This window comes from Centropristis striata, chromosome 6 (genome assembly GCF_030273125.1).
Source record: "Centropristis striata isolate RG_2023a ecotype Rhode Island chromosome 6, C.striata_1.0, whole genome shotgun sequence".
Taxonomy (NCBI): Eukaryota; Metazoa; Chordata; class Actinopteri; order Perciformes; family Serranidae; genus Centropristis; species Centropristis striata.
The window spans coordinates 10,868,591-10,896,137 of record NC_081522.1 but is presented as its reverse complement, the minus strand read 5'-3'; the positions used below and the strand labels follow the sequence as shown (position 1 = coordinate 10,896,137).

Sequence of the window (27,547 nt, the reverse complement as noted above, 5' to 3'; positions counted from 1 at the left end):
CAGGACAAGTGCAAGTTTAATTGAATGACAGTTAAATGACAGTCAAATGACAGTGAAGCGGCCTACTCTCAAGCATCACTGCTATGGTTTTATGAAATCTCATCAAACACCACGCAGCTACACAATGGGCTTAGCTTAAGACATTTACATGATTACTCACGAGCAAAACTGACACACATCTGTCGGGCAAAGTTCATGTGGAAATGCCAGGCGGACTCCATTTGTCATAAATGAATTAATTCAGATTTATGACTACCTGGAGGCCTCTACCTTTGCATGCTCTATTCAATTAAAGACTGCTTGTAAAAAAGCATTTTATTACCTGTCTGGACAGAGCAGGCAGTAAAAAGCCAGGACATGGCAAACCCTCGCCTCCAGCTAGAGGTGAGAGTGGTACGAACTCAGCGAAAGTCATTTCCTGAAAACTCCATAAAAGAGCCACTAAATGAGACCTCACAAGACTTGATGTTTGTGAGTGTCTGTATGTACGCCTATATTTTTTGTCTTTTCTGCAAGTGGCACTCACTTTCCCTGGAGTCAAAACCTCACACTGACTAACTTGTACCCTGGGCTGGTGTGATGACTGATCGCTCTGCCTCGCCTGTGACCACAAACCTTCTCACATCTGGTGTCAGGAGCGCTGATGAGGGGAGGATGGACAAGTGCGCGACAGCTAAGCGAGGGACGCCAAAAGGTGGCTGTGGAAGAAATAATGGGTCTGGTGTTGGATGTGCAACAGGCTGCCGAACAGTAATTTACACTGTCATAGGAGTGCAAAAGGAGAGCAGAGTTACTCCTCTACAGGGTGCATTATATTTGCTCAGTGGCCGCTGTTCTCATCAGATGGAAAAGAAAATCCCATTCCTCCAGTGACCACCTTCCTCCCCAGGTGACCTTTCTTGTCAGCCGCTGTGCATTAACGGTAAAGCTCCACTGTGTTCGAAGTGATCCTGTCCTCTTCAGCGCTGTGGACGGAGCGGAGGCCCCTGGGACTACACTACATTGGCTCTGTGTCAGGAGGAGATTTAAATACCCCTCTCCTTTTAGACTCCAGCTGGACAGACACCACGGAAAATAACTCTCATTAGCATCTGCCAATGTCAGGGCAAGGACAAATTAAAGTAATGAAATATATCCCATAACATCTACTGTAGGTTTTAATGTATCTGCTTCCTCTGAGTCATAGGTGGGTTTCTTCCAAAAAACACATTTAATAATTATTTTTTTTTAAATTAATACGCTCTCCAGAATAAGTTTTACTTTTTGCAGACAGCCAGCTCTATATAAACATAATTGTGCTTCATAAGCAGAGGGTCACTTTTGGACGGGCCTTCAGCACTGCTGTCTGTTGCTTGACTGCTCATTGATGTGTGCACTTGTATAACTGTCAGCAATTTACGGCTGGGTAGTACCCAGCAGACTGAGACATATTGACGATGCCATGCAGCTGCTTGCTCGCAGCAGGATACAGTCAAGAGCTCATGGGAAATATAGTTTTCCACAACTACCGGTCCCTCGCTTCTGCTGGGAGCAGCCTGTAATTTTCCTTCCACGTTAACTCAATTACACAGCACCTGAGGACATTTTAGCCTCTCTCCATACTGTAATAGCTTGTCTTAATTCTTACTCCCAACCACATTAATAGTAGCTGTTGTATATGAGCCTCTGCTGTTGCTGTGGTCAATATCACCTCGGAGATCATGACTGGCCATAATACCTGCAGCAGCGTGCAGGATGTCACTGTTTGTCACGTCCACCAATACAGTGATGTATTCCATCTGGCTGGCAGGGCAGCAGAGAATAAATGGCCAGCTTGGCTGCTGCCATTAAGCAGAGTGACACACACGCGCAGCTCTCACACCTACTTGACATTATCACCCTTACATCATGACAAGGATGTCATTTGGCTAACTATTGCAGGCGTAGCTGAGGGGGGAAATAATAACGGGAGTGTGAGTTCAGACAGGAGAGCGAGAAAGAGAGGAGATTTAAGTTATTACTAGAAATCACCTCAAGTGTCTCTTTGGCAGGGTAATAATGAGAAGCACAAAATTTCTACAACAAATATATGATTAAAGCACGTTGCAGCTTTGTTTTCCATCACTTTCTCAATTTACCTGGTGCCTTCTTGGGAGCTCAGAGAGTTGTGGGCGAGCCTGACCTGGGCACATGCAAAGTAACTCATCACAAACAATCTAACAGGCATTACGAGCATTATTTATTGTGATTGGAATGAAAAACAAAGAAGCAGAACTAACCTGATCCTTGGTTGATTTATTAAGTCTCTTCAAGAGAGCTATAACTCTCGTTATGTGTAATGGGCCAGATGGAGAAGGCAAAGAATAACGCGTGCTGTTGAAGCAGCCTCTCAGCCCCATGTCTCTATGAGCTCTGTTAAATTACTAAAAGGACAAACAGGGCGATTGTGTGATTTGTATGCAACCTGACCTTTAAGCCAATTGAGGGGCTCTTGAGAACACAAAGCTATCCACGAACAAACAGTGGTTCCTGATAGATTGGTAGAGGAGATTTGGTTGTATTAAAACAGGTCATTTTTGTTTTTTCCACTTTCAGAAGACATCTTTAGCCACGCTGTTAGCATCAGTCAGTTAGTCACTCACTTTGATTCAAACAGAAATAGCTCAACAATTATTGAATGGATTACCATTAATTTTGGTGCACATGTCCAAGTTCCTCTCAGGATCCTTTTTTTATTTTGCATCATCAAAATTTTCCTTTTTTTTTTTTAGATCTTGCAGGAATTTGGTCATAAACCAAAGATAATTACATTTCTATCAGCCTTAGCTGTATTTTGTGCTAATTATAAAATGTTTGCATGCCAACACCCTAAACTATAAGTGAACATGGTAAATCATACCTGCTTTCAGCTTTTAGCCAAAAGAATGAACAGATCTGCCTCAACCATTCAGTCAGCTTCTTTTTCCATTTCTATCCAGACTCATTCATAGCTGTTACATTAAACAATGCTTCAGATATAACAACAATGCTACAAATTCTTAAAAAAAATAAAAATGGATGCTTCAACTCATATCACTCAAATAATTAGTTTCAAGGCAGAATATAAATGTAACCATTTCAGTATCTGACCATAATTCTCCTCTTGTTATGGCATTAAATAATGGCCAGAAAAGTGTTTTTGCAAAATATTATGATGTCACATTCAAGTTGTCTTTTGACCTTTGAAATAAAAAAAAATCTGTGAGAAATATGTGTGAATATTTGTGTTAAATTATGTCATAATTAGCTTCTGAATTCTTGACCAAAACAAATCTTTTGTGAAGTCAGAGTGACCTTAACCTTTGACCTCAAATATCCCATCAATCAATCTTTGAGTTCAAGTGGACTTTTGTGCCGCATTTGAAGAAATTCCCTCCAGGCGTTCCTGAGATATCGCAATTATGAGACTGACGGACAAACGGACGGCCAGAAAACATAAAGTCTCTGGCTATGTCTGTCGCCAGCACTGAGGCATAAAAATATGCTTCATCACAACCACTTTTACATAGAAAAACAATGCAATTAAATCAGAAAAGAAAAATAAACATTGGATGAAGCGTTTGGTGCTTTGTAGGCATTTGTGACTAAACACGGCACTTCTGTTTGAAAATCAAGTTCAAGATCTTTATTTATCAAACACACAACAACTACAGAGAGGCAGTCGTCGTTTGCAATGAAAATCCCAAGGCTCAGACTCCCTCCCACAATGCTAATTATATATTTAGAAAAAAAGAAAGAAAGAAGCTCCCTCAGTGGCTATTCACCAGTTAATGAAATGGTTTTACACAAATTCCTGACAGTAATCTAACGAGTATGTGCAAAGTGGCTAACACTATACCGTTTCAAAACATTAATTGATGCACAGATGAAATGTAAGGTTCAGGGGCAAGTGTGTGAGTGTATGTGTGCGTGTGTGTGTGTGTGTGTGTGTGTGTGTGTGTGTGTGGGTATATGTCCATGCCTATTTGTGTAATTGTTATAACGTGTGCCGTGCTTAGCCTGTGGATGCAGGGTGATTCACCAGCAGGCTGTTCTGGAGGATTCCTGTGTGGGCTGACAGTCGTGGAGAACAGGACCTGAGACGAGGGAGAATGGGGGAAGAGGAACAGCACATACAACACACAGATTTCTGCTTCCGCTTTTGGACCCTCAACCCCTCGTCTCCAATGACCGGTAAAATAACAAGTGCCACTTCCGTGATGTATGGATGAGTGGTCACAAATGCATGATGTAATAATATGGAGGGGGGAGGGGTCTGAATTGTCACTCCTTCCTGCATCTGGCCTGGAGAGATTGTGCAAACCTTTGCTCAAAAAGCACCCAAAATAGGATTAGTCCAGAAAGAAAAATCAAACGCAGAGGACTGCCAGCATGCCCTACCTCCAGGCTGTGCTAGTTGGGGGCTGGCAGGCTGGAGGCTGGGGGGAGAGGGGGAGAGGAGACCACGCGTATGGCTGGCTGTGGCCGTGTAGCCTGGCCGTAGGAAGACAGAGAGCGAGTATGGGCATGCAGGCCTACAGATGCTCAGAGCTTTTCAATGCAAAAGCAGGCTTACTCATCGCTCATATCACTCATTTCTCCCCTTTACCGACTGTGAATCTTTTTGCACGTTGTTGCAGACTGTAATGATTGCCAAGTGGGTAAAGAAAAAATTGTGTTTTATAGTACATGTACTTTCTACCTTTTCCAGCTGGCCTTATTCTGACAAATCCAACTTGGCCTTATTGCTGTGTCTGGTGGCCGATAATCCTGTCAGAGAACAGCCCTTCCACATGTGTTTCATGCCCTCTTCAGACCAACTATGAGCACAAAATGTGTCTAGATTGAGCTGCAAATCACACTTGGCATCAGAATGTGTCTAAAAGTGACTACATTGCTTCCTGGCTCACATTTGATTTTGTTTGTGGGGAAACTGCAACCGCTGCTGAACAGAAAAACACATTTGTGCTCAACCACAGAGACAACAAATGTTGTTTGGTTCCTCCCCTCATGAATCCCCTTCAAAAAACGCTGTCCATGCTCTATGCCACAAACAAACAACTTGTCGTGCTGTGTGCATGTTGTACAAAGTTTGAGGATGACCCCCTCGGCCCTTGCTTTCACGTTACATTAAATATGCAGTCACATGCATCACTGACCCCCTTTGAATGCTGTTTGAGCGATTCAATCCCTGAAGAGCCTCAAAGCTGTGTGGGTGCAATTACACCTGTGTTTAGAGCTCGCTGGTGATCAGATAACAAGCATTTTGGTTGGAAATGCAAACGGAGCCAAAAGCCCAGCCCTAAGATCCCAGCATTTCTCGGAAATTCTTCCCAAAGTCTACTCGTGTTTAGGAGGAAGAATGCCTGCAGGATTATTAGCATGTATGTGATTCCATGTCTGTTTTCAAACTTAAAATTAACTCTGCCATGCAGCTGTTTCCTGCAAATACTTCAGTGCGACCTTGAAATGCAATTGTTACGATACAAGGACTGGTTATAACTTCCAGCTTCCACGTTTCTTCCAATTAATCCTAAAATGCCATCAAACAGTACAGCTGTGTGGCTAAATATTCCATACAATAAAAATGTACAAAGCAGAATGCAACATCTGTAAATGAAAACGATGCAGGTGGTTCAACATGTGGCTTAATCAGACGTGCAGGTCTCCAGTCCCAAATCAGATTGCAGAGCAGCATCCAACAGGTGGCGCATCGAGCGCTTAACATTAGGCTTCAACATCCAACAGCACCGCCTCAAACCAATGAAACAGCACGACAATGGCTGCACGCAATGAGGTTTTCCTTCCTCATCACTGCACGCAGTAATAACCTCAGGTCAGTACTATAAAGATGGTCACAGTCCAATATAACCACTCAGGACACTGAGCTCATGAGAAGTTATTCTGAAAACACAACACAGCATGAAACGGTTGTGCTTTTGTGTTCTTTCAACCTCAGAGTTAATGTGCGTGGACATTTCTATTAGAAATGTTGCTTCATTAGACTCCAACTAAAATGAAAGAAGTCTGTCCGTCTGCCTTTCTGTCCAACCGTTCAGACGATTATCTTCATACAGTGTTGAATGCAAGCCAAAGACATCTACAGTTATACTATTATTAATAGTGCATTATGTACACTGTGTAGTCAAGGGAACAAAGGTTGACTCTATACTATAATTCTATACTTCAAACCAATGCTGGCATAAAAATGGTACTTGATACGTTTTTCTATATCATAACAAAGAAAGGAAAAGTCCTAGGCACAAATAAAAGGATGTGAATAACCTGCAGAAAAGAAAAAAAAGTCACTGAACCCATTAACATGGCTTATTTTCTTATGCTTCATCTGTGCAGTCTTGGGTTGAAAATCTGATTTTAGATATCTTTTTTGAATAGCTTAAATCTTTCGATACTATTGAATCAACACTGAATATTGAAAAAAGTATCAATAGTTTTGACAAATATAAAGGTGACCCCACCGCTGAACTATGAGCACTTGTGCATTCAAGAAAAGATGAATAAAGAGAGGAGGGATGTAACATCGTAGCATACTCAAACATGCAACTTTCTTAATGAACGCTTTTGTTCTCAAAAGTTTTCCGGCCCCAAAAAGCTTGCTGTTAATAGATGATGCTCATATGCTAGCACTGATAGCACTTGAAGAAGCACAAGCCGTTTTTTCCATTAAAGTTGAAGCTAAAGAATCAGGGACGTTTCCATCAGCTGGTTAAGAGCGAAAAAACAAAGCTGCATAAATGTGCTTTTGTATGAAGATGGCAGTGTCATGTATTGCCGTAGGCTAATATGCCAGTTGACAGAAGAAAAAGAGATTATGCGAGAGAAAAATCAACAACAAAAGAGAAAATGGAAAAGTCTTCCGGAACTGGATTCAATTGGACAACTTATAATTGTTCTTTCATGTTAGCTCATAAAAAGCTGATCAGTCATGTGAGTTCAATGTTTGTTCACATATTCGGGGGAAAAGTGTTTCCATCTCCCATTTAGCGCATTAACTTTTTCTCAAAAGAGACAAAAAACACCTCAAGTGAGCGTAAAAACTAGTAAAACTTCAACAAAAGCAAACCAACACTACCCGCAATTTTACTTGATGTTAATAGAATACAGCACTGAGCTATTCGATTCCCTCTTCCATTTCTGTCGCCTCTCACGTTTTTGTTTTTTTATTGTTTGTTTTGTACTCTTTGGTGTTTATATGTGTCATTAATATATATGGATATACCAAATATTTCAAATATGACAACTCTGAAAACCCAAATAAAAAGGGTGTTAAAAAAACAAAACTAGTAAAACTTGGGTGTTTCCATCAAGCTTTTCTCGTGCAAATCAAACATGACTACAGTCTCCAGTGTTTTAGCTTGGATGAGCAGTTCTCAAAAAAGCTGCAAGCAGTTTTACCAGAGGCCAAACAGTTGTCTCATTCTGAACGAGCTCTGCACTAGTTTTGCTATTCTACCTTAAATGAAAGCCAAGTTTATAAAATTAAACTTCCTGGTTTACTCATGAACCAGGATTCATTTGTCCCTCTTCTTGTTGTTGATTTCTCCCCTCTTCCTCATAAACCTCCCAGACTCCAGGTACCTGGGCTTGAGATCTCTTGGTAGATAGTACTCTAACAGGAGGTATTTTATGGTCCACATCCAGCCTGTCAAATCTGTCTGGAGCACATTACACAAAGTGCTGCTGCAAACAGTAGGTAATAAACAGAGGGAGGGAGAGCACAGAGCGCTGTGTTTAGAGAAAGAAGAAGAAAATGGAGCAGTCAAAAGGACACAAGAAGCATTTTCAGTGAACTTCCCGAAGCGATTCCCAGCTCACACACTCCATGCTCCCCTCCCCTGCCGACCTTCCTCTTCTCCTCCGCCAGTCTTATTCTGTCCCAGCCCTGCATGTTTTTAAATTTCAAAGGTAATCTCAAGTAATACTGACCAGACGTTTATGAGATGCAAATATGACACAGAATTAAATATTTAATACAAACAGCCTATTACATTATATTAATATTTCAGAGGAGTAAAGGAGAGGGTGTGAACGTGGCTCTGGGAGTTGGACTAAAACAGAGGGGAGTGCACAGAATGATAATATCCCCGCTGTTATTAAAACAGAACCCATCATCTTTACACCTCAAACACCGACATGTAACACAGCACCAGGGACTGACGGTAAATACCACACAGGGCTGGGCAACATGGCCTATAAATAATATCGCAGTATTTGTAGGCTTTATAGCAATATATAGCTCAACATTTTCAATCTCAATCTCTTATTTAAATATAACCATTTGATGCATACAATCACACCAGTAGGATTATTCCAATAGTCCCTGCAACATGTGTATCCATTAAAATATTCTTGTTTATATGCATTAGTGGTTTCCATTGGAATGATTTTAAACTTCAAATCACAACCAAGTTAATTTAACAAAAGCGTATTTATTCAAACCAGGTAATGTCACACACAGGCTTGTTAAATGAACAGCTCAATGTCTCTAGAGGGTCTGCAGATTTTAATTCTTTATTTGTTCACTTAGAGCTTCTCACAATTTCTATTAGACAATTTTAAAGGTCAGAATTCAATTATTTTTTATGTAATTTTCACCTAAACTTTCTCTTTTTTCCAGCATTGAAAGCTCTGCCATTGGTAGAGTCTTTATTCGTCAGGATGATCAGATGATGGTTTCATGCCCTGACAAATGTAATTTACTTTTTCTAATTCTTCTTTTTAAAATATAGCCTACATGGTTATTGAGTGTTATGGAACATATTTGTTGTTGGAATGCAACACATTAAGGTCATATGGTCACATTCAGGGATTTGCAGATCGATAATTGAAATTAAAAGCTCAGTTTAGTCGATTTCTAATTTTATAATTAAAACTGTGACAGCCCTGCTCAGAACAGGCTTGCATACATATCGTACAGGAACTTTTGGGAAGTTGGATCTTGCAATCCTGCAAATTTTATTAGCAATATCCAACTCACTCCAGACATCAGTAAGATCAGCTGCAGTTTTGTTAAATTTAGGATACAAACCGCTGATCTAGGTTTAGGACAAAAAACTTCCTGGCTAGGTGTTACAAAAGAAAGTTTAAAAAGTAAGAAAATGTATGTAAATGCTGGAAAGGGATGTAGTTACCATGATGACGTGACAAACGTACGTTTTACGGAAAAGTGGCTCAACAGCGCTCCCAACTTTTTGGAATAGTGGTTGTACTATGATAAGTCAAAATATCACATATAAACTTGCTTTGGCGCTTCACTTCTGTCCCTCTAGAGTCTCTTTCCCTGTCTCCTGCTTCCCTCCAGATACAAACACACACGCTTCATATGTCACACAAACTGGCCCAGGAGAGTGGTCAGGGTGGGCGGGAGGAGTGTGTATGCTGGCGGCTTACACAAAGTATATGTGACAATTTATACTCAATGTTCATGATGTAGTTCTTTACCAAATCTCACGCAGGACAAGCCGCGATACATTGAATATTCATTGTACTTTATCTACCACACATACATTGCATGCGTGTTTACAGTTTAGGTAAAAGCTCATTCACCGCCACGGACCCATGTGTAGGCTTTGCTTTCTAACCTTGGGCGACTCATGTTTTATCCATGACCCTTCCTTGGTATGTCTCATGTCAATAGTGCCTGCGTGAACAGCCCTAATGAGGTTTGTCAGGCACTTTAAGAAGAAGGAAGACTGTCGGAGGAAGCTGGGAGCCACATGCCTGTCAATCCTGAGCCATGTCTGATGTGCAGTCATTGTGTGTTTGCCTCAGAGTCAGAGCCTGTTCAGTGGGGATCACAGAGTGCAGCCATCAAAAAATATTAACTGTAATTTTTTAAGAAATGCTAGTCCTAAAACAATGCTAATTATGAACACTCTCCCTATCCGGCATCGGTTTCTCACAGCTGTTTTCGTGCGCCCGTTTGACCTCCTCCAGCTCCATGCTTAAAGCCCCTTCTTGCGTATTTCTGGCTTTTGCTCGTTTCTCCCACTTTGTCCTCACCTCCTCCCTCTGTTGCTCTGTAATTAAGCAGTGTGCTTTAGAGGGCAATGGACTCGAGACAAGGGAGGAACAGATATACCCCAGGGAAAGATGGTGTGAGAGGCAGATACTATGACGTCCTATGAATGCATTATCCCGCTCTATGATAGCTCAATTAACAAGTGAAGACCTCCATCATCTCGTTAACAGTGTGCTGACCGTCACTGGTGGGCAAACAATGCATTGTCATTATCAAGTGGATAATCACATATAAGACAACATAATTTAGCACAATCAGTCTCATATAGCAGCCCGCACACATTAGCACCCAGGAAGGAACATCACCACAGGCAGGATGCACTGTAGAGTCAGCACTCTGGATGATAGCATGACAATTATTTTATAGTGGTTTTTGGCATTCAGGCTTCTTGTTTTGATTATGTAATCAACATGCTTATTTTGGTGGCGAGTGAGCTGAGCTGAATCACAGTGCATTCTGGGAGCTCTCTGTTTGACCTGCATGTTTGTTTTTCCGGGCTGTGCAGCAGGAGCCTGCCTGTACCCAAATATCCAGAGCGCATGGAACACACCATGGGACTGGAAAGTCAAGATTTCTCTGTTTACTTGTGCAAATGCGTGTCTGAGGGCATTTGAGCGTGTGCCAACTCTGTGGGCAAATAGACTCCGAGAGTGAGTGACCAAATATTGAAATATCACCCAATGTCAAGACTATTGGAGTGTATAATTTTTCGCCTTTTATGACTCATTAAGAGTATCAGCAGCCCCTCCCAAGCCCGAGAGCTATAATCACTAAGAAGGGTCTCAGGGCGGTTGGCATTAATCAATGACTGTTGCGTCCATGAAAAATGATCTATGGATGTAAAAAGCACAGCTGTTCATTAGCGTGAGAGAGAAAAACAGTGAGGGATATTTCTATAGCATGTCAGATTTGTGGACCAGTGGCACAAAAGGCACATTTCAGCTTTGTAGCCCAGACCAATCAGAAATGTACTGCTTGGACGAGCCAGCTCAATCTGGTGTGTCTCAGCTCTACTGAGTCTGGGGCTGAGCTCTCTCAGCTCACTCCCATGCATGCACAATTGCTTGCATCCAATTCATTGTGCTCTTCCAGCTGCACCAATTCACGCCGCTGCCAAGGCAAACATAGGATGATAAGCCTGCGGCCGCATGAAAAGTTAGATGACGGGTGGGGAATCAAGAGGAGCGACGAAAACAGTAATCCAGATCATTTTTGGAGATGGAGTGGGAGGAGAGAGAACAATAACAAGAGTCTCCCAGCTGTTGGTATCAGTAATTTGATCTTTTTGTGTTCATAACAGGTACTCACTTACACCGTGAATGGGCTAAGCATCGCTTTTCTTTAGCTAAACGTTAAGCTGATGGAGCCCCCTATCTGCCCCCTCCCTCTACAGGTTTTCTATTTCCTAATCATGTGAATCCATATTTCAGTTTAGACATGTTTGTCTGTGTATTTCTTTTGTCTGTGTCAGGTTTTCCCACATCATCTGTCCCTGCTGCCTGGGCTCATTACTCCCTGCTCTGCCTGCTCCTCCTCCTACTCCTCCTCCTCCTCCTCCACTCCCCCATGCTCCCTCCATCCCATTCTCTACAAGGAGCTCCAGTGGGGAACCACAAGCTCAAAGGAAGCCAATTTTGAAACGCCTTATCTGCCCAAATGGATAGATATAACTAAAGCAGATGAGAAACATAATAACTGTGTAAATGCATCCGCTGAAATGTTATCTATTTCATTTTAATTTACCAAAATGAAAAAGAGCAAAATGAGGACACACTGACAGCTGAACATCTTTTTTATCTTTGTCACTATGGTTCAACTAAAACCAAGAGTGTGAACAGTTTGTGTGAACTCACCACACACACACACACACACACACACACACACACACACACACACACACACACACACACACACACACCTTAGTTTTTACTGATTTATTACTTCAGTAAATATTTTCCTAACGAGTTTATGGTCTCAAATGCTAGTTTCCAGTCTGTGTTTGATTTGTGCCATGAATTAAACATATGATCAGTGATGGAATGTAACCACAATTTTGAGGTACTACCTATGTAACTTTATACTTCTACTCCACTACATTTAGCTGCCTGCTTTAGTTACTTTTCAGGTCAAGATTTAACATAAAAATATGAACAATTTAAAGTGATGAGACTTTTTTTAATTAAACCTAGTTAAAATGAACTCTATCTTTACAAAATTAAAATGCTGCTTACATAAATATTGTATATATATAAACAAGCTGAGTGGGGCCATTCTGCATAACAAATACTTTTACTTTTGATACTGCATTACAAGTAAGTTTCAATGCAGGACTTTTAATTCTAGTGGAGTAATTTCACAGTGTGGTATCAGAACTTTTACTTAAGTAAGAGATCTGAATAGTTCTTACACCACCATATATGATGTTTGTCAATTTAAGAGATAATTTTGCAAGTCAAGAAAGTCACAGTTTGCTGAGATGAAGTTCACTGAGCAGTTTCACACAAAATTAAAAGCTACAACAATAAACTGACTTTCTTGACATGCATTACCATTTTAATTTACATGCAGTTTCTCGCCACTGACTACCGTACATATTTTGTCCGAAATTCCACTGGAAGAGGTTGGGGCTATTTTGCGACCATGCTGAGCTCTGTGCTTATTCTTAGATCTCTGACCCTTTCACAGCATGTTTTCACTTCATGAAAGATAACATTTTGGTGGCCTAAAAACGTCTTGTTCAGTGTTACGTTGAATTTAAAGACACTCTAAGGAGAGGACACTCGCTAACCTAGTGTCCTCCTCCCCAGCGCCAGCCTCTTGTCTAAATATGGTCACTTGTGGCTCCAGAAAACAAGATGCTAACGGCCAAAATGCCAAACTCAAGGCATCAGAACCATAGTCCACAAAGCAATGGGTGACATCATGATGTCCTTGTAATGAGTCCGCCTCCTGTCTGTTCAGTTCTGCAGAACAATAGCTCCCTCTTCTTCTTCTTCTCCATCTACAGTATGCATGTATTTTCTAACTAGTCCTGAGCACTAATGGAGAGGACTAATGCAAGGACACACAGAGCGCACGCTGCCATCTCCGGCATTTAACCTCACACTGCCACAAGCCTCGTCCCTGGCTCGACTGCAGGGAGACAGCCCGGACGGCTGATCCATCAGGTGTTGTAGCTACAGTTATGGAACAGTGAGTGGGTTTAATCCAGGGAGAGGGCCTACCTATACAGCAAGCTAGATAAGGCAAATGAAGGGAAAATATCTCCTGCCCTGCTGCTCACCGCTGAAGCAGGGTAACAGTTAGATGAGACGGACGGAGGAAGGAGAGAGGAAGGAGGAACGGGGGAGAAACGCTCAGGCAGCCAAGCCGAGGAGATGGCACTCATACAGCCCAATCTGTCAGTCTGACTACCTTGCCAGATACAGGGTGGCTCACACAAAATCACACACTTTTTTGCTAAATACCAAGAGACAGTGAGGCTACACACACACACAAACACAGGAATTAATACTCAAGCACACACACAAACTTGTGGAACATGTTGTACTGAAGCAAACAGCGTGATGTATCTCCAGTAAAAACATTTGCTTTGTATAAAAAATAAATAAAAAACTGCTTTACAGTTTTACACCTGGCTTTCTTTCTTTTTTTTTTTTCACAAAATACTGGTCTTCAACACTGTCAACACTTTTTTATAATCTTATGTTCTCAATAAATTTTCCAACAGTGTGTGGGAGGTTTTTTTTGTTTCTTTTATTTCTTTAAACTGTTCATTTTTTCCTGCACACCTGTCTCAACACAGCTGTGCAAGCATCACTTTTCCTGTATACCTTTCCTCCTTATTATACCTTTCACTAATAAAGTGGAACTAAGTGGCTTCTTGGCTTTCCTTTAAAAGAATAGTCAAAATTTTGTGGATATATGCTAATTTGCTTTCTTTCCAATAGTTAGATAAGAGGAGCGATACCCCTCTCGTGACATGTCTGCCAGCTGAATATAAAAGCAACAGCCAGTTAGCTTAGCTTAGCATTAAAGGGATAATATGCAATATTATCACATTAAAATGTCTATAAATGACTACACCTATATTATATATTCTGTTGAGTTGTGCAATAACATTATCCCTACAGTTTCCAGTAATGTTAAAACCCAGATAATCGATAATATTCTCAAGAAAATGGAGCATTTCTTTACGTGAAAATACCACGCACCAGAGACAAATTGTAAATCATACATTTTTAAATAATTATATTATACTCAGTAACAGTTCTTCATTATTATTCTTTTGATTGAGCAACCCCATAGCAGCATAAATTACATACTGTGCATTAAAGACTGTGTGAGGTATCAGAAACTATTAGACCATCCAACAGGCAGTTCTGACTGAGTATTCTGGCTCCTTAAGCGTATTACTTTAATGACTTGGAGCATTTTTTTTTTCTCCAATCAAAGCTAAGAGTCGGGATGCCCTTGTGGATGGTTGATGGTTCAGAAGATACAGTGTACTGGCAGCGACGTCCCTGGTTCGAATCCAGCTGGGGGACCTTTATTGCACAACATACTCCTGTTTCTCTCCCCTAGTTTTCTGTCTGTCTCTATTCAATCAGCTGTCCAATATAATAATACAAACATGAAGGGTCATCCGTACAGTAGCAGCCACCGTAGGTCAGCTCCGCTCCGAGTGTTCAAGATGAGTACAATTACAGTCTCTAGCTGTCAAAACGCTTTGAACCCATTATTACAGAAGCTATTACTCTTCATCTGTGTAAAATCATGGTGTGGAAAGATTAATTACTCCTTGGAATGGTAATGATGTCTGTCAACAGGATAATTTGCCAAGAATTCACCGAGAGTCTTCAACTGAATGCGATTGTGTGACCACTGGGGGTTTAATGTGAGGATTAGTGGTGGTAAATGCGTCTCAGCATGACATAAAGGGAGATTTCTCAAAAAAAGTCAAATAAAATAGCATAAATGGGCATCAAGTCTGAGGCTTTGTGCAACAATGACAGTAAGAGCTGGGAGTGACCTCAGGGGGCCACCCACAGGGTGAACTCTTGACCTCCTGCAAACAAAGTCATCATACGTTATCACAACTCCACACACCATTGCTCCGGAGAGATAATGTCACAGAGCACGCGAGCCACCTCAGATCTTTCACATCAGCACCTTGGTGCTCCAAAACACTATGGCAACTGCTTGCACGCGTAATCTCTCCTGGGTGTGAGATGCAAACAGGGCTAATATGTTTGAAGAGACAGCAGTGATCACATTTCCAAGTGACTCCCTGCATGCTGCTAGGATAACCGAATAAAGGATGTTCTCAGCAAACCACAATCCTGCTTTCAAAACACTTGATCCTAAGATGACAAGCACCGGGCTATCCATTATGCAATAGTCCCTCGTTCTCTATCACTAATCAAAACTAGAGCAAGTTCTCTGGATGAGATTAATGTTTTCTTCCCCTTGTCTCTTTGCATGCAGAGGACAGAAACGTGGTACCTGCAGAGCTTTGCATTAACCAGAAAGTCGTGGCACCTACTGAAAGTCGAAGCTGGGTCATCGAGTGTTTAAGAGGGGGGGGTCAAGCAACAGGGAGAATAAAAGAAAGAGACTGCAGAGAGAACATGGATCGACACGACTGGACCAATTACGCAACAACCTACACAGAGACGTTCCCTCTACATACACACACACGATCATAAACATTACCACCACTGTCTGACATGTTAAAAGTTACACTTTTATTAAGCCGTTCCTGTCATACACACAGGGCTGAAGATGCTATTAAGCATTAAAAGAGTGTTGTGAAGCCATGTTACAAGCTCTTTTCATCTCTCTCTTTCCCTCCTCTGCTTCTTTTCTTCATCCCTCCCCCATAAAATCCCCGATCACAGACTAAACCAATCCACTGTCACCAACCCTTCATTCTTTACTATGTAGGCCTCCCTTCCCCACTGTTTTTCCCTCAACACACACACACACACACACACACGCAAGGCCTCCTCTCCTCTGTGTGACCTTGACTGGCTAGCACTCCAGGGCTTGTTCTTTGCTTCTGCCTCTCCCTCTGTCTCTCCTGCTCTCTCCATCTTTTCACGCTCGCCTCCACTCTATTGTCTGCCTCTCTACCTCTTGCTTTCTATCACTCTTCCCCCAACCGGCTGATGTTAACCGGCGCTGTCCTTTTTCCTCCTCCTCACCCTCCTCCTCCCAAAGACACAGAGGAGAAAGGGACAGAACATGGCAGAGAGAGGGGAAGTAAGAGACCTCCCCCTCCTCCGCAATCCAGTCAGCTGAGAGTCCACCATCAGAAAAACTGTATCAACAAGTCCTAAATATGCAGCCTGTCTTACTAATTATACTGTGGAAAAATAAACAACAGGACTTTAATCATTAATTCAATATGAGGTCAAATAAGTGTAATACTCTAAAAAAAGAAATTCTAACATCCAGCATTGCTGCACATTACATAAGACTTACTTCAAGTTATGTAAGTGTGATACTTCAACTATTCTGCAGGGCGATCAATAAAGCCTGACCGATATCAGCCACCGACATATCAGTATTAGAATCGGCATATTTGTTTTCTGATAGGCATGATATGAAAACCTTTTAAACATATAATGCTCTGTATATAATGCAATGGGGTGATTTAAAATTATGTCATTCAGCTATTCATATTATTCGTTTTTCTACTATATTTAAACGGTCAGCAAATGAAACAGAAGGAATAATATTTAGCCATTTATATTATTATTATTATTATTATTATTTATTTATTTAATTTGGTCACCAACTGGCTGATGCTTAAGGTATAGGAATATTAGCTATTTATATTATGTTTTATTAAATTGGTCAGCAATTGGCTGATACTGAACATACACTTACATTTAGCTATTTATATGTATTTTTGTATTTAAATTGTGAGCAATTGACCATTACTAACCATATAGTACTATTTATTTATTTTATTTTTATTTATTCTTTATTTAAATGGTCAGCAACTGACTGATACTGAACATACTTGTGTTTATTTTACTATACATTTTTTTTTTTCAGCATTCATTTCTATAATTGGTTGATGTTGTGAAACACTGAATGCATGATAACATGAAATATTTAATGAAGTCATTAGTTTAAAGAAAACAGCCTTCTGAGTACCTTTGCATACTCATATTAGTGTAAAATCAGTGCACCGTGCAGACAGAAAAGGTCTATTTTCATTCAAGCTCAAAAATCACATAAGCTGCCGTATCAGTAATCAGTTCATTCTTCCTCTTTAAAATTGGAATCGGTCTCAAAATCGTATCGTAATCAATAAAAAGTCATTTTTTCCCTATTCTTTACAAATGCAATTTCTTTGCAGCGCATATTGCTTGATGATTCAAAGTGCGATTAGGCTTCGCTCTAATCAGCTGATACGGCTTCCTGTTTCACCAGGGAGGATGATGAGCTCTCTCAGTGGAACAGTGAAGCAGCAGGTCCAAATATGACTTTCATTGCAGGTGTTCCTACAAAAGCATCTAATTGCCTCCATGGCAGCACTGTAGCTGTTCCTCTGACTCCAGTCATCCTTGAGATTCTTTCCAATGGCTCAGTTCACAACATACATCTTTATAATAAGTTGGAGTTGTTAACAGTTTGACTATGCATTCAGAGATAAATAAACTTAAGCTCGAGTGATGGAGCGATCTATTAAATGTCAAACAGGCTGATTAAGCGCTTTACAATTACGATATTCCTGTGCCAGTTTATGTACCTTACATCTCTAAAGGTCTCCGCTGTGATTGTGTTCACCAATCTGATGCTCACAGACTGAATCCTGAATCTGCGTTTAATTTGCTGTAAAATATGACATTTTCTTCTCTGCATCTGATATCGATACAGCGAGCTGACAGGACCACAGAATAGCTGGCGGCGGCTTTATGCTTTAAACAACATTAGGAGAGAAAATAGAGGGCATCGTGAATGAATATCTCCAGTAATCTTCCTTTTACGTTTGATCACAGAAACATAGACTTGTTGAATGCTGCAGTTAAGCCCACAGCAATACCTTTTCTCACAGCTCCTTTTTCAATTCATTTTGCTCTAAGAGGCATGGACATTACAAGACTGCCACAGCAATCCCCCCAAATAATTTCCCATCCCACATTAGTAAAACAGCCATGAAGCAGAAGGACATCATCAATTTCTACAGGGCAATAATAACAAAGAGGTTAAGAACTCACAGTCTACTGCTGACACTTTACTTCACACCATGTTAAAGACTCCCCACGATTCCCCCCGTTTCACATTTCATTTCCTAAGCAGTTAAAATCCTTTGATGCATACCAAGAATTGTCATACACCACCAACCCAGCATACCAAGAAAAACCAGGACATAATGAAGGCCATTTCATTTAGCCTTGGCTACAGCAAATCACACCTATACAAAGGCTCTAACCACAGCTTTGATTATAAGAGCATATCAGCCTGCTAACATGCTAATGCTTAGCAGGCATAATGTTTGCCACCTGGGGCTGCAACAAGCGATTGTTTTTTTTATTTTTTTATTTGATTATTTAATCTGTTAATTATTTTCTCAAAGTAAATAGGGGAAAAAATGTTCATCCCAGTCCAGGTCATGTCTTTAAATCTCTTGTTTTGTCGGTCCCAAACCCCCAAAGATTTTCTGTTGATTCATCAAATCAACATACTCAAACAACTAATCCAGTGGTTCCCAAAGTGGGGGGTACAACCCCCAGCAGGGGGAGTTTTGCCGTGGTTTTGCATTGCTTGCAAAATACGGATAAATTCGTGAAAGGACTGCAATGTACATGTAAAGCAGATGATGAATCAGAGAGACCACAGTGTGTTGTTGTGTGAGCGTTCGCTGGGGGGCTTGAAAATACTTTTATTTACTAAAAGGGAGGCCATGCAAACAAAGTTTGAGACCCACTGAACTAACAGTTTGAATGTCAACAACTGAACTGTTGCTAATGCTAATGTTTTGCATGCAAAATGTTTACTAGAGTAAACATTAGCAGTAAACACAAAATACGGCTGAGGCTAATGGGGATGTGAATAGTTAGCTCGACCAAGGAGGTTTATCAGTTTGACAGCGAGATTGTGGAAAGACTCCTGGCATGATTTTCATGACAATTGGCGGAGCCCATAATGGGCTTGTGTGTCCAGGGGGTTCACTGTGGTTAACATTGTGACATAGAGGTGGCCTTGGTGGAAGTCTGCACTCTTCAAGTGCCAGGCTAGTTTTATGGTTTCTTGTCATAAAAGATTTGAATTTTGACCTGATGATGGCTTTTGATTTAAATATTATAGAAGCATCAAAATGATTAAAATTCACCCACTGAGGACCATGAATGTATATACAAAATGTCATGGCTATCCATCCAATAGTTGGACCAAAGCAGTGATCTCTAGAGCCATTAGTGTGGCTGAAACAGAGCAATTAGGTCAGAATTAGTTCAGTCAGTCTTGGAACAGAGCAAAATGTCCATAAACTATTTTCTAAAAGTTTATTTTTTTAACATCCACTGTATTCCTTCTTTTTAATCATATCCGTCATTTTAAAGGTTGCCAATTTATCTGCCAAGATGCCAAAAAAAATCTTAGGATCTCTCTTATTGCAGGCTCCGCATGCCAAAGTTACGTCAGTTAGATTGTTTACCCCTGCCGGGAGATTTAGAGTCCAGCCCAAATCGAAGGCTAGCATTCACCTAAATCAATAGTGGACCTGACGTTTTACTATAGATCATATTCAAGTGGTAGATAGTGTGGGATGCCAGACAGAGTACAGGACCACACATCAAATAAATTTAGGGCAATTTGTCCCTGATGCACAAACTCCAGACTTAGCACCACAAAGAGGAGGGAGATAACAAAATGTCGACACACTGAAGAATAATACTGCTGCATCGGAAAACAACTGAAGCTCTACTCTGATTTCTTCATTATATTTAGACTTTTATGTACTGTTCTGCACTAGACTGGACTGGACTCTGCAGGGGAAAATGTCCTGAGGTGGCATTGCTCCACCGAGATGAAAGGCCATAAAGCTGTTTTACTGATCCACCTCTTGTTGTCAGTTATACAGATCAGGCTGATTACATGCATAATACATGAAGTCAGTCAACCACAGGTTCCCTCTCAGAACACGTGGGCCCAAACCTAACCTGTACCTGAGCCATTGTCCCTCGGCAAAATCGATCAATATAGGCATCAGCTCCCGTCCAACAAATCTATTGCAGTCAGTTCATCAAAACAGTCATCAATAGATGAGGCTGGAAAGCTCTTCATTTACTGGTCCCCTGCTGTTTGACAAGCTGAAAACTGCACTGTGTTTCGACTGGAAATAAGCCCTTGAGCATCTGGCTTAAGTTCCTGCTGAAATAGGAATAGAAGTGAGTCTGTGCAGCGCAGACATTTCACAAGTAGGGACGGTCTTCTACTTGTGTATGGGGTGATGATGCCGCCTGCCTGACAGATTTTTCACACGTGCTGGTGATGGTTAAAAAGGAGAAACACACACTATCATGTGTTAAGCCTCACACAAACCAAATCCACTGATATAAAATTATATTGTTGATTCAGAGAAGACTAGTAATTCATTCACTGAGAAAAGCAGTTAGCATAATTGTCATAGACTTTATACACAGATGGAAGAAATGACAGCTCCCCAAAATGATCGCCCCCTGCTGACTGGTTGTAGAATAGGTAATAAACCCCGGGTTTAATTACAATTCCAAAAAAGTTAGGATGCTAACGATTGGCAAATCCTATGCAACCTACATTTGTGAGAAGTTTTATTCCAAATATATACACACATTTGATGCATTCTTTCTTTATTTACATTGTACACAGAGTCTCATCTTTTTTTTTGGAACCAGGGTTGGAAAAAGAATCAATACTTCAAGCCACCAAAGATGTTTTATAAATGCAAACTCTACAAAATCCAGCTCAAAATAGCTGTTAACTGTTGCATGGGCTTTCTGTTGAAATAGTGACTGGTTCTACGTCTTTAGTGTTTCAGTACTCTGAAATACCATTTATAATGTCTAAATCCTGAAGCATTTAGTCTCTAAAAGTATATTTGTCTTTGTGTCAAAGGTAAAACAGTAAGTAATGACTACCACGCCCATCACAAATAGAAGTATTATTTCTGTTATTTTTAGCTTAGTGACAGTTTTCTTCAAAATCAAATGCATCTGCTGAGTAGAGTACACATAACCTCTTAAATAAAACTCCCCATTAAGGAGTCAAATATTATTTTAGAAATATTATTTTCACCATGATGAGAAAAAGTTGGCTGTGTGTGGGCGGGATGGTCTGAAATCCCCACGCTGTCTGTTAATGGCCCACAATCAAACCCTGCAGGAGCCCACACTGCTGCATTTTGAACATCAGTAAGTAGTCTAAATAGTTGTTGAATGTTTTCCAGCGGGTATAAATAACGAGCCATTTAGCCGTCAGACTGAAGAGACGATAGTAGGGTGCCACTTATCCCCAGCATTCACCCCTTTCTTCTTTCTACAATTTACTTTTTTAAGTCCAGTATTGATCGGAGCCCACATCCAGTCTTATTTCAGATGTTTATTTGACAGTAGCCGGGAGTTTGTGTGATTGTCAGGCTCACATATGATCAACCTGTTTGTCCTCACCCCCCTTTAATCCTCTGAGGCCATAATCGATATACCCCTGGTAGACCTTTCTCCATCTCCCTGCCACTCCACCTTGAGACGCGGTGTGAATTTAAAGGCCACAGCAGTGCGGCGAGGGAAACACCCAGCGGAAAGGAACACCCACACACATAAATCAATTAGAGGCGTTCCAATCACGTATTGAGCTCTTTACTTAAGAGTAGCCCCGACACATTAGTAGTCAGCCTAGTCATAACTCTACTACTTAACCTGCAGTCCATTAATCCCTGGAATCAGCCTTCTGTCTTAACCACATAACTACCAAGACTAACAACAGGTTTCTGGCACATTCACCCTGCAACATCTTGCCTTTAATTACTTCGGCACATCACACTAATGCTCACAACTGATTCTCCTCACTCACCTGGCAGCTGCTACTAACCAACAAGTCCCATTAACTATAGTGTGTTCTGCTCCAAACATTTCCCTTTGCATCCTTCTTTGACCTTCAACAAGAAGAGAGCTAGCCGTGCTAGCAGCTCTGTGAGGCTGTTCTTATGAACTATGGTGCTTTAAGCTATGAGTTAATGACAGCATGCTAACATCGGCTAACATGCACACAGTGACAATATTAGCATGCTTATGTTTAGCAAGTACTGTCTTAGTTTAGTGTTTTAACATGTTAGCATTTTCTGCTTTACACTTAACATAAAGGACAAGCTGGTGGAAATGACATTAGTTCAGCTTTGGAGTTGTTCATGAGTCAGGTTCACTTTAAACGCAGTCACCCTTCAGCAATATGATTCATAGATCAAAACATGCCTTACACTTCCTCCTTGCATCACTGGCCACTGGTCGGCCATGCTTCCTGAAGAAGGGGGAATGGCTCTACTGCAGTCCACTTTAGCTGTTTTGACACTGTGATTGGCTGATAGACATCCAATCGAATATGTTTGTGCATTTGGGTGGGGTCAGATGAAAGTAATCATAGATCTAGACATCCTAGAAAAGGTATGAACTCTGGAATAGTCAGGGGAACAACAAAATGTAATATAATATCCTAACTGAAATGGGAGCTGCAGCAAATTAATTAGGGAATGGGAATGTATGGTCATCAACAGCAAGTCAGACATTTTTGGAGGATAAGGTTAAAAGTGTCATAAGGTAAAGTGTCAAAAATAACTGAAGTAGGCCCATACAGTTCATGGATGTAAAGAGGATAGCTACAGTGTTGGAGATGGGGCCCAGTTAATTCCTATGAAACTTGCTCAGCGAAGCATGAAGCCAAAAAAGTTTGACTTCTGTATACAAAATACCTGTAGATCCTCTAACCCCACCTCCAAACTGCTCCGTTTTCACATGACCGGAGGAAGGTAAATTGTTCTGATTTGGGCTATTAGTGAACTTTAGCAACTTTTAGGTTGTTGGACTTAAATATGGGCTATATTAAGTTGGTGTACCTATCTGTTGATTTATAGACATCTCTTCCACAATTTAAGTCTATCTGGGAAAGTCTTTTTGGGCCCCATAGCATCATGTGACAGAAGTTGTAAATATACAGTTTGGCCACTATGTCAAATTGGCTTCAAAGTCCCTGGGGGCTTCTTATGGCATAATGCCTTCACTGCCCAACATTGACTCTGAATCATTAAGGTCAGGCTAGCCTATAGGTCAGGAGAAAAGAAGTGCATGCAGAAAAACCTGACACTTGCTACAAACAATATCCTCCAAAAATGGCGCCGCCTCCCCAGAATGCTTCGTGATTCCCATTCCTTATTGCTAGTGACAACCTGCAACCATTATTATAATAATATCTACCAAGGCAGCCAACAATGAAACCTCATCTGTAGCTGCAGTAGTGCTTTATGACCTTAGGTAATGTTCGGTAGGAGGACTTTTAAACTATGCCTTTAATCTTCGTGTCAGGACTTCTGTAGGTCAGTTTAAAGTGACCTTCCTGAGCTTTCTTCCTGAATAAAACAAAAATCCATTAAAAGATATTTTCTTTACATAAGTAGCCTACAATGAGTCCAATTAAACGTGTGTATATATATAACTAATGACTGTGGCTTCTTTTTCTGAAGGAGTAACCACATTTGTATTTCAGTCAGCACATACATGGGCTGCTCTCATGGCCAGCCACCGTCCTCTTCCTACCCACGGATGCTGCTGCTCGCACACATCCCCGTACAGTATCATGTTGTTGTCCGTGTGTGGTGAGATCACATTATCTCACATCACAGGGAAATGAACAAAAATGGCTCCTCCCACTCTGCCTTTTGCTCTTTTACACCCCCCTCCTCCCCTCTCCTCTCCTCCCCTCCCTCCTCCCCAGTCCTCTGTAGCAGCAGGTGTTATTCTCTTATAACCTGAAGATTTAGGTGGTAATTAGCATTACCTCTTAACCCCTGAGAGTTATTCATGCATCATGGTAACAGCAGGGAACACGAGACGAGTGTGTTTCTGGGCACCCGATGAGAGAAGAAATCACGCCTCAAAAACACGTGGGAGAGATTACTCAAATATGCCTCCTTTGTACCCTCTTTACCCCTCTCGCTGCTGCACGGTTATCTCTCCCCGCTAAGCATTAAGCTGCATCTCGTTAGTAGCCAGATTTTTGTTGCAGGATGTCGGAAGCTGAGGAGCACCATAAATAACCTATATACACTTGGGTTTCATTGTAGCTAGAGGCTTTGACCTTGTGTTATGGTGCCCTTAAGTAGGCATTGTAAATGTTCAAAACAGTGCAAACACAAGGCAATGCACATCGGGGAAAATAATGCATTTTAAAAAGTGGCTCTGTCTACAACAGGTTCACAATAAATCGTTTACGGTGCATTGGAATACATTCATGATTTGGGCTAATGATAAGCATCCTCCCAGGAGGCAATTAACTGCACTGATATTACATAATGACAGCCCACACTTTTCACCAACATCACCGGTCCATGCCAAAATCATCATTTTTTTTTCTTTTTTCTTTGTTTTTTGAACGAGATATACGTGGTGGTGTGACAGTACATCCCCACCTTGTCATGTGCGGCAGCCACCTCAAAGAGAAACAGCGGGTCAGAAATGAAACACCTTGAAACTGTCAGGATGCTCTTCGCAAAGAGTGGCAATTCTTGACAGGATCTTACCTTTGCTATTGTCCTCTTCCCTGTTCAGATACATGGCTATTACTTCACTCCGAGGCAAATACGATGGCGTTGTCTCAATTATTTGTTGGTACTCCTTCTGGCGTGTATCGTGAACTCCGCTGATGTGGTTTGTAGTAGTAGCTGTTTATTGTTTTGTTGCTCCTCAAAAGCCTCTCCTCTCCTCCTAGTGGATAGGTGGGCTAACCAGTTTGAGACTCTCACTATCTCCCTCCCTCTCCTCTCCCTCTCTCTCTCTCGCTCTTCCTCTCGCTCTCTCTCTCTCTAATAACCACCGGTTCACTGTGGCTCAGAGGACAAAATGGGAAAAAGTGACTTTTTGCAGCTGTTCAGGAGTCTGTTTGCTCTCCTGCCACGTGCATTTTCTGATTTAGCAACTGGGACCATGTGTCATTTTCAAAAAGATGTGGCTTTGTAATGCATTTGCTTTGCATGTAATGAGAAGCGCAGTTAAAGCCCACCCGTGGGATTTAGACCAAGCTTGCACCCGAGTTGCATGGCTTAATTGGCAATCTCATTAGTCGAGGAAGAAGTATCCGGATTTTTAAGTGAAGCAAAAGTACAAAAGTACTCAAATACATTCAAAGTAGTGTGAAATAGATCTCAATGTGCAGGAAATTATTTTGCCATATTTTTTTATGTTTAATTATTTATTTCCAACGTTGCCCCAAAATGATAAAGGTGCACTATGCAATACTAGAGATAGCTGATCAGCTTTTCCAGAATAACATGCTGCACCTTTAAATGACAGTCACAACATTTAAAGCATGAAATTAAACAACAAAATCTTACAAACTCCCGCACAATGCAACTGCAATATAGTAGTTTTATTATTACACTTATTAGCATTTTAATGCTGTACAATGTCAATGTAGAGCTAATTTGTGCTGCCTTGTGTACTGTAATTGTGATTAATTGCCACATATTTTGATAATTGATTAGTCATTTATCAAGCAAAAACGCCAAAGGATGACTAGCTTCAGCCATGTGAGGATTTGTTGTTGTTCTTTTTCTCTCTGATTTATTGAACTATAAAAATGAACACGTTTGTCAGATAAAATAATAAATATATATGATGGCAGGAAGATGTCAGCATGGTTGTTTTGGGTCTTTTTACTTACTTGACAATATGTAAAATAAGCAATGAATTGATTAATTAAAAAAATCAACAGATTAATGGATTGTTGATTGATGAATTGTAAAGCAACTAGTGACTACAGCTGTCAAATAAATGTGGAGTAGAACATTATTATAAAGATACAGTTATTTTTTTTTCATTATACAGTATTATAAAGAGGCAATTATGCAAGCATCTCAAAACTACTTCAGTGCAATATTAAAGTAAATGTATTGAGTTACTTTCCAACACTTTCTCTCATAAACCACAAAGACAAATTAGTCATTAACGCAACATCCTGTGTCTGTAAACAGTGTAAGGAGAGGAAAAGACAAACCCATCTGGCCCTGTGTCACCTCACTCATGCCCCACCTGCTGCATATCCATATCACCATCCCTTATACAAATGGTGGTCAGATGGTCCTGCATTCACGACACTGGCCTGTGTGAATTTATTGACCACATTATTAGGCACAGGCCAGAGATTAAGAGCTCACAAGGAGTAATTGTGCGTGTCTGTCCTCTGCCAGTTTTTGATGCAAGGTGATGTGACTGCTATGCAAATACTCTCCAAATTAGATGCAGAAATGGGAATATTTAACACTCAGTATTCAGGCTGTCTTACATCACACGCAGGCAGTAAGTGGTGATGGAACAGTTTGTCTGTGACCTTGACTTAGTCCTCGAAAAAATCCAGTCTGGAAGCAATTTAAAACAATTTCTCCAATTATTTTTCCTTCTTGTTCTCAGAGCAAATGTCCAATTTGTGACGGAACTTCATGTCACATGAAGCTGGCAGGCGGAGACATGGGACATTATAAAATAAATGGGATCAGCCATGACAGTTATTAAAACTACAGCAAAAGGCCAGCATCACCACTTTGTCATTTGGTAGAAATGCTTTAAACAGAAGTTCTGTAATTAATCTATGATATTAAAATGGAAATCAGTGCAGAGCAGGCTCATAAAGCAATAACCTCTGACCTGAAATCTTTATCATGTGGTCTGTAATGTTTTTATTGTACTTTGCACAGCCTTTCAGTGGCTCTCTGTGCTCTCCCAAGTGATAAATATGCAGCTTCTCCTTACAAGCCTGCAAACTAGAAAGCTAATATTCCATTCAATCATGTGGCTCTCTGATATCATAGATTACAATTCAAAAGGATATGAGTTGAGCCGTAATGTGGATGCAAATGCTGCGAGCAATACCGCAACTAACAGTTTGCCTGCGTTTTGTCAATAAAGCTGGGAAGGTCATTTGCTCAAAGCATCCTGCAGTGATTTCCATTTGATTATATTTTGTTTTGTGCTGCGCTCCGTGCTATTTGTTCACTATTGAGAATCTTTTGCCATTTGTTAGGAGAATTCTCTGCAGACTAATTTGACCACAGTCTATTCCCAGATTTTCCCCCTCCTGTGCTCCCAGCATCATTGTGCCTGTCACTGATGCATCTGTCTCCACTGGTATCTATAAATACCCCCTTCTCTCCCCTTCAAAAACCTGATTCCCATTGATTTAGTGACCTATATACACATCAACACCATCCCCTCCCTTCCTCAGGCTCTCTGCTCCTTCTATCGACGGCCTTTT

At 40.9% G+C, this 27,547-nt stretch overlaps 1 protein-coding gene across 1 annotated transcript in view; it reads right to left on the bottom strand.

Moving 5' to 3' along the window:
* syt7a (synaptotagmin VIIa) overlaps nucleotides 1–24,995 on the bottom strand; it is a 91,858-nt gene extending 66,863 nt beyond the window's left edge. The window contains exon 1 of the mRNA XM_059335809.1: nucleotides 24,822–24,995. Coding sequence (XP_059191792.1) covers nucleotides 24,822–24,855 — 34 coding nt within the window. The 5' untranslated portion in view covers nucleotides 24,856–24,995. The remainder of the gene's footprint in view (nucleotides 1–24,821) is intronic.
* Between the last annotated feature and the right edge of the window lie 2,552 nt (nucleotides 24,996–27,547).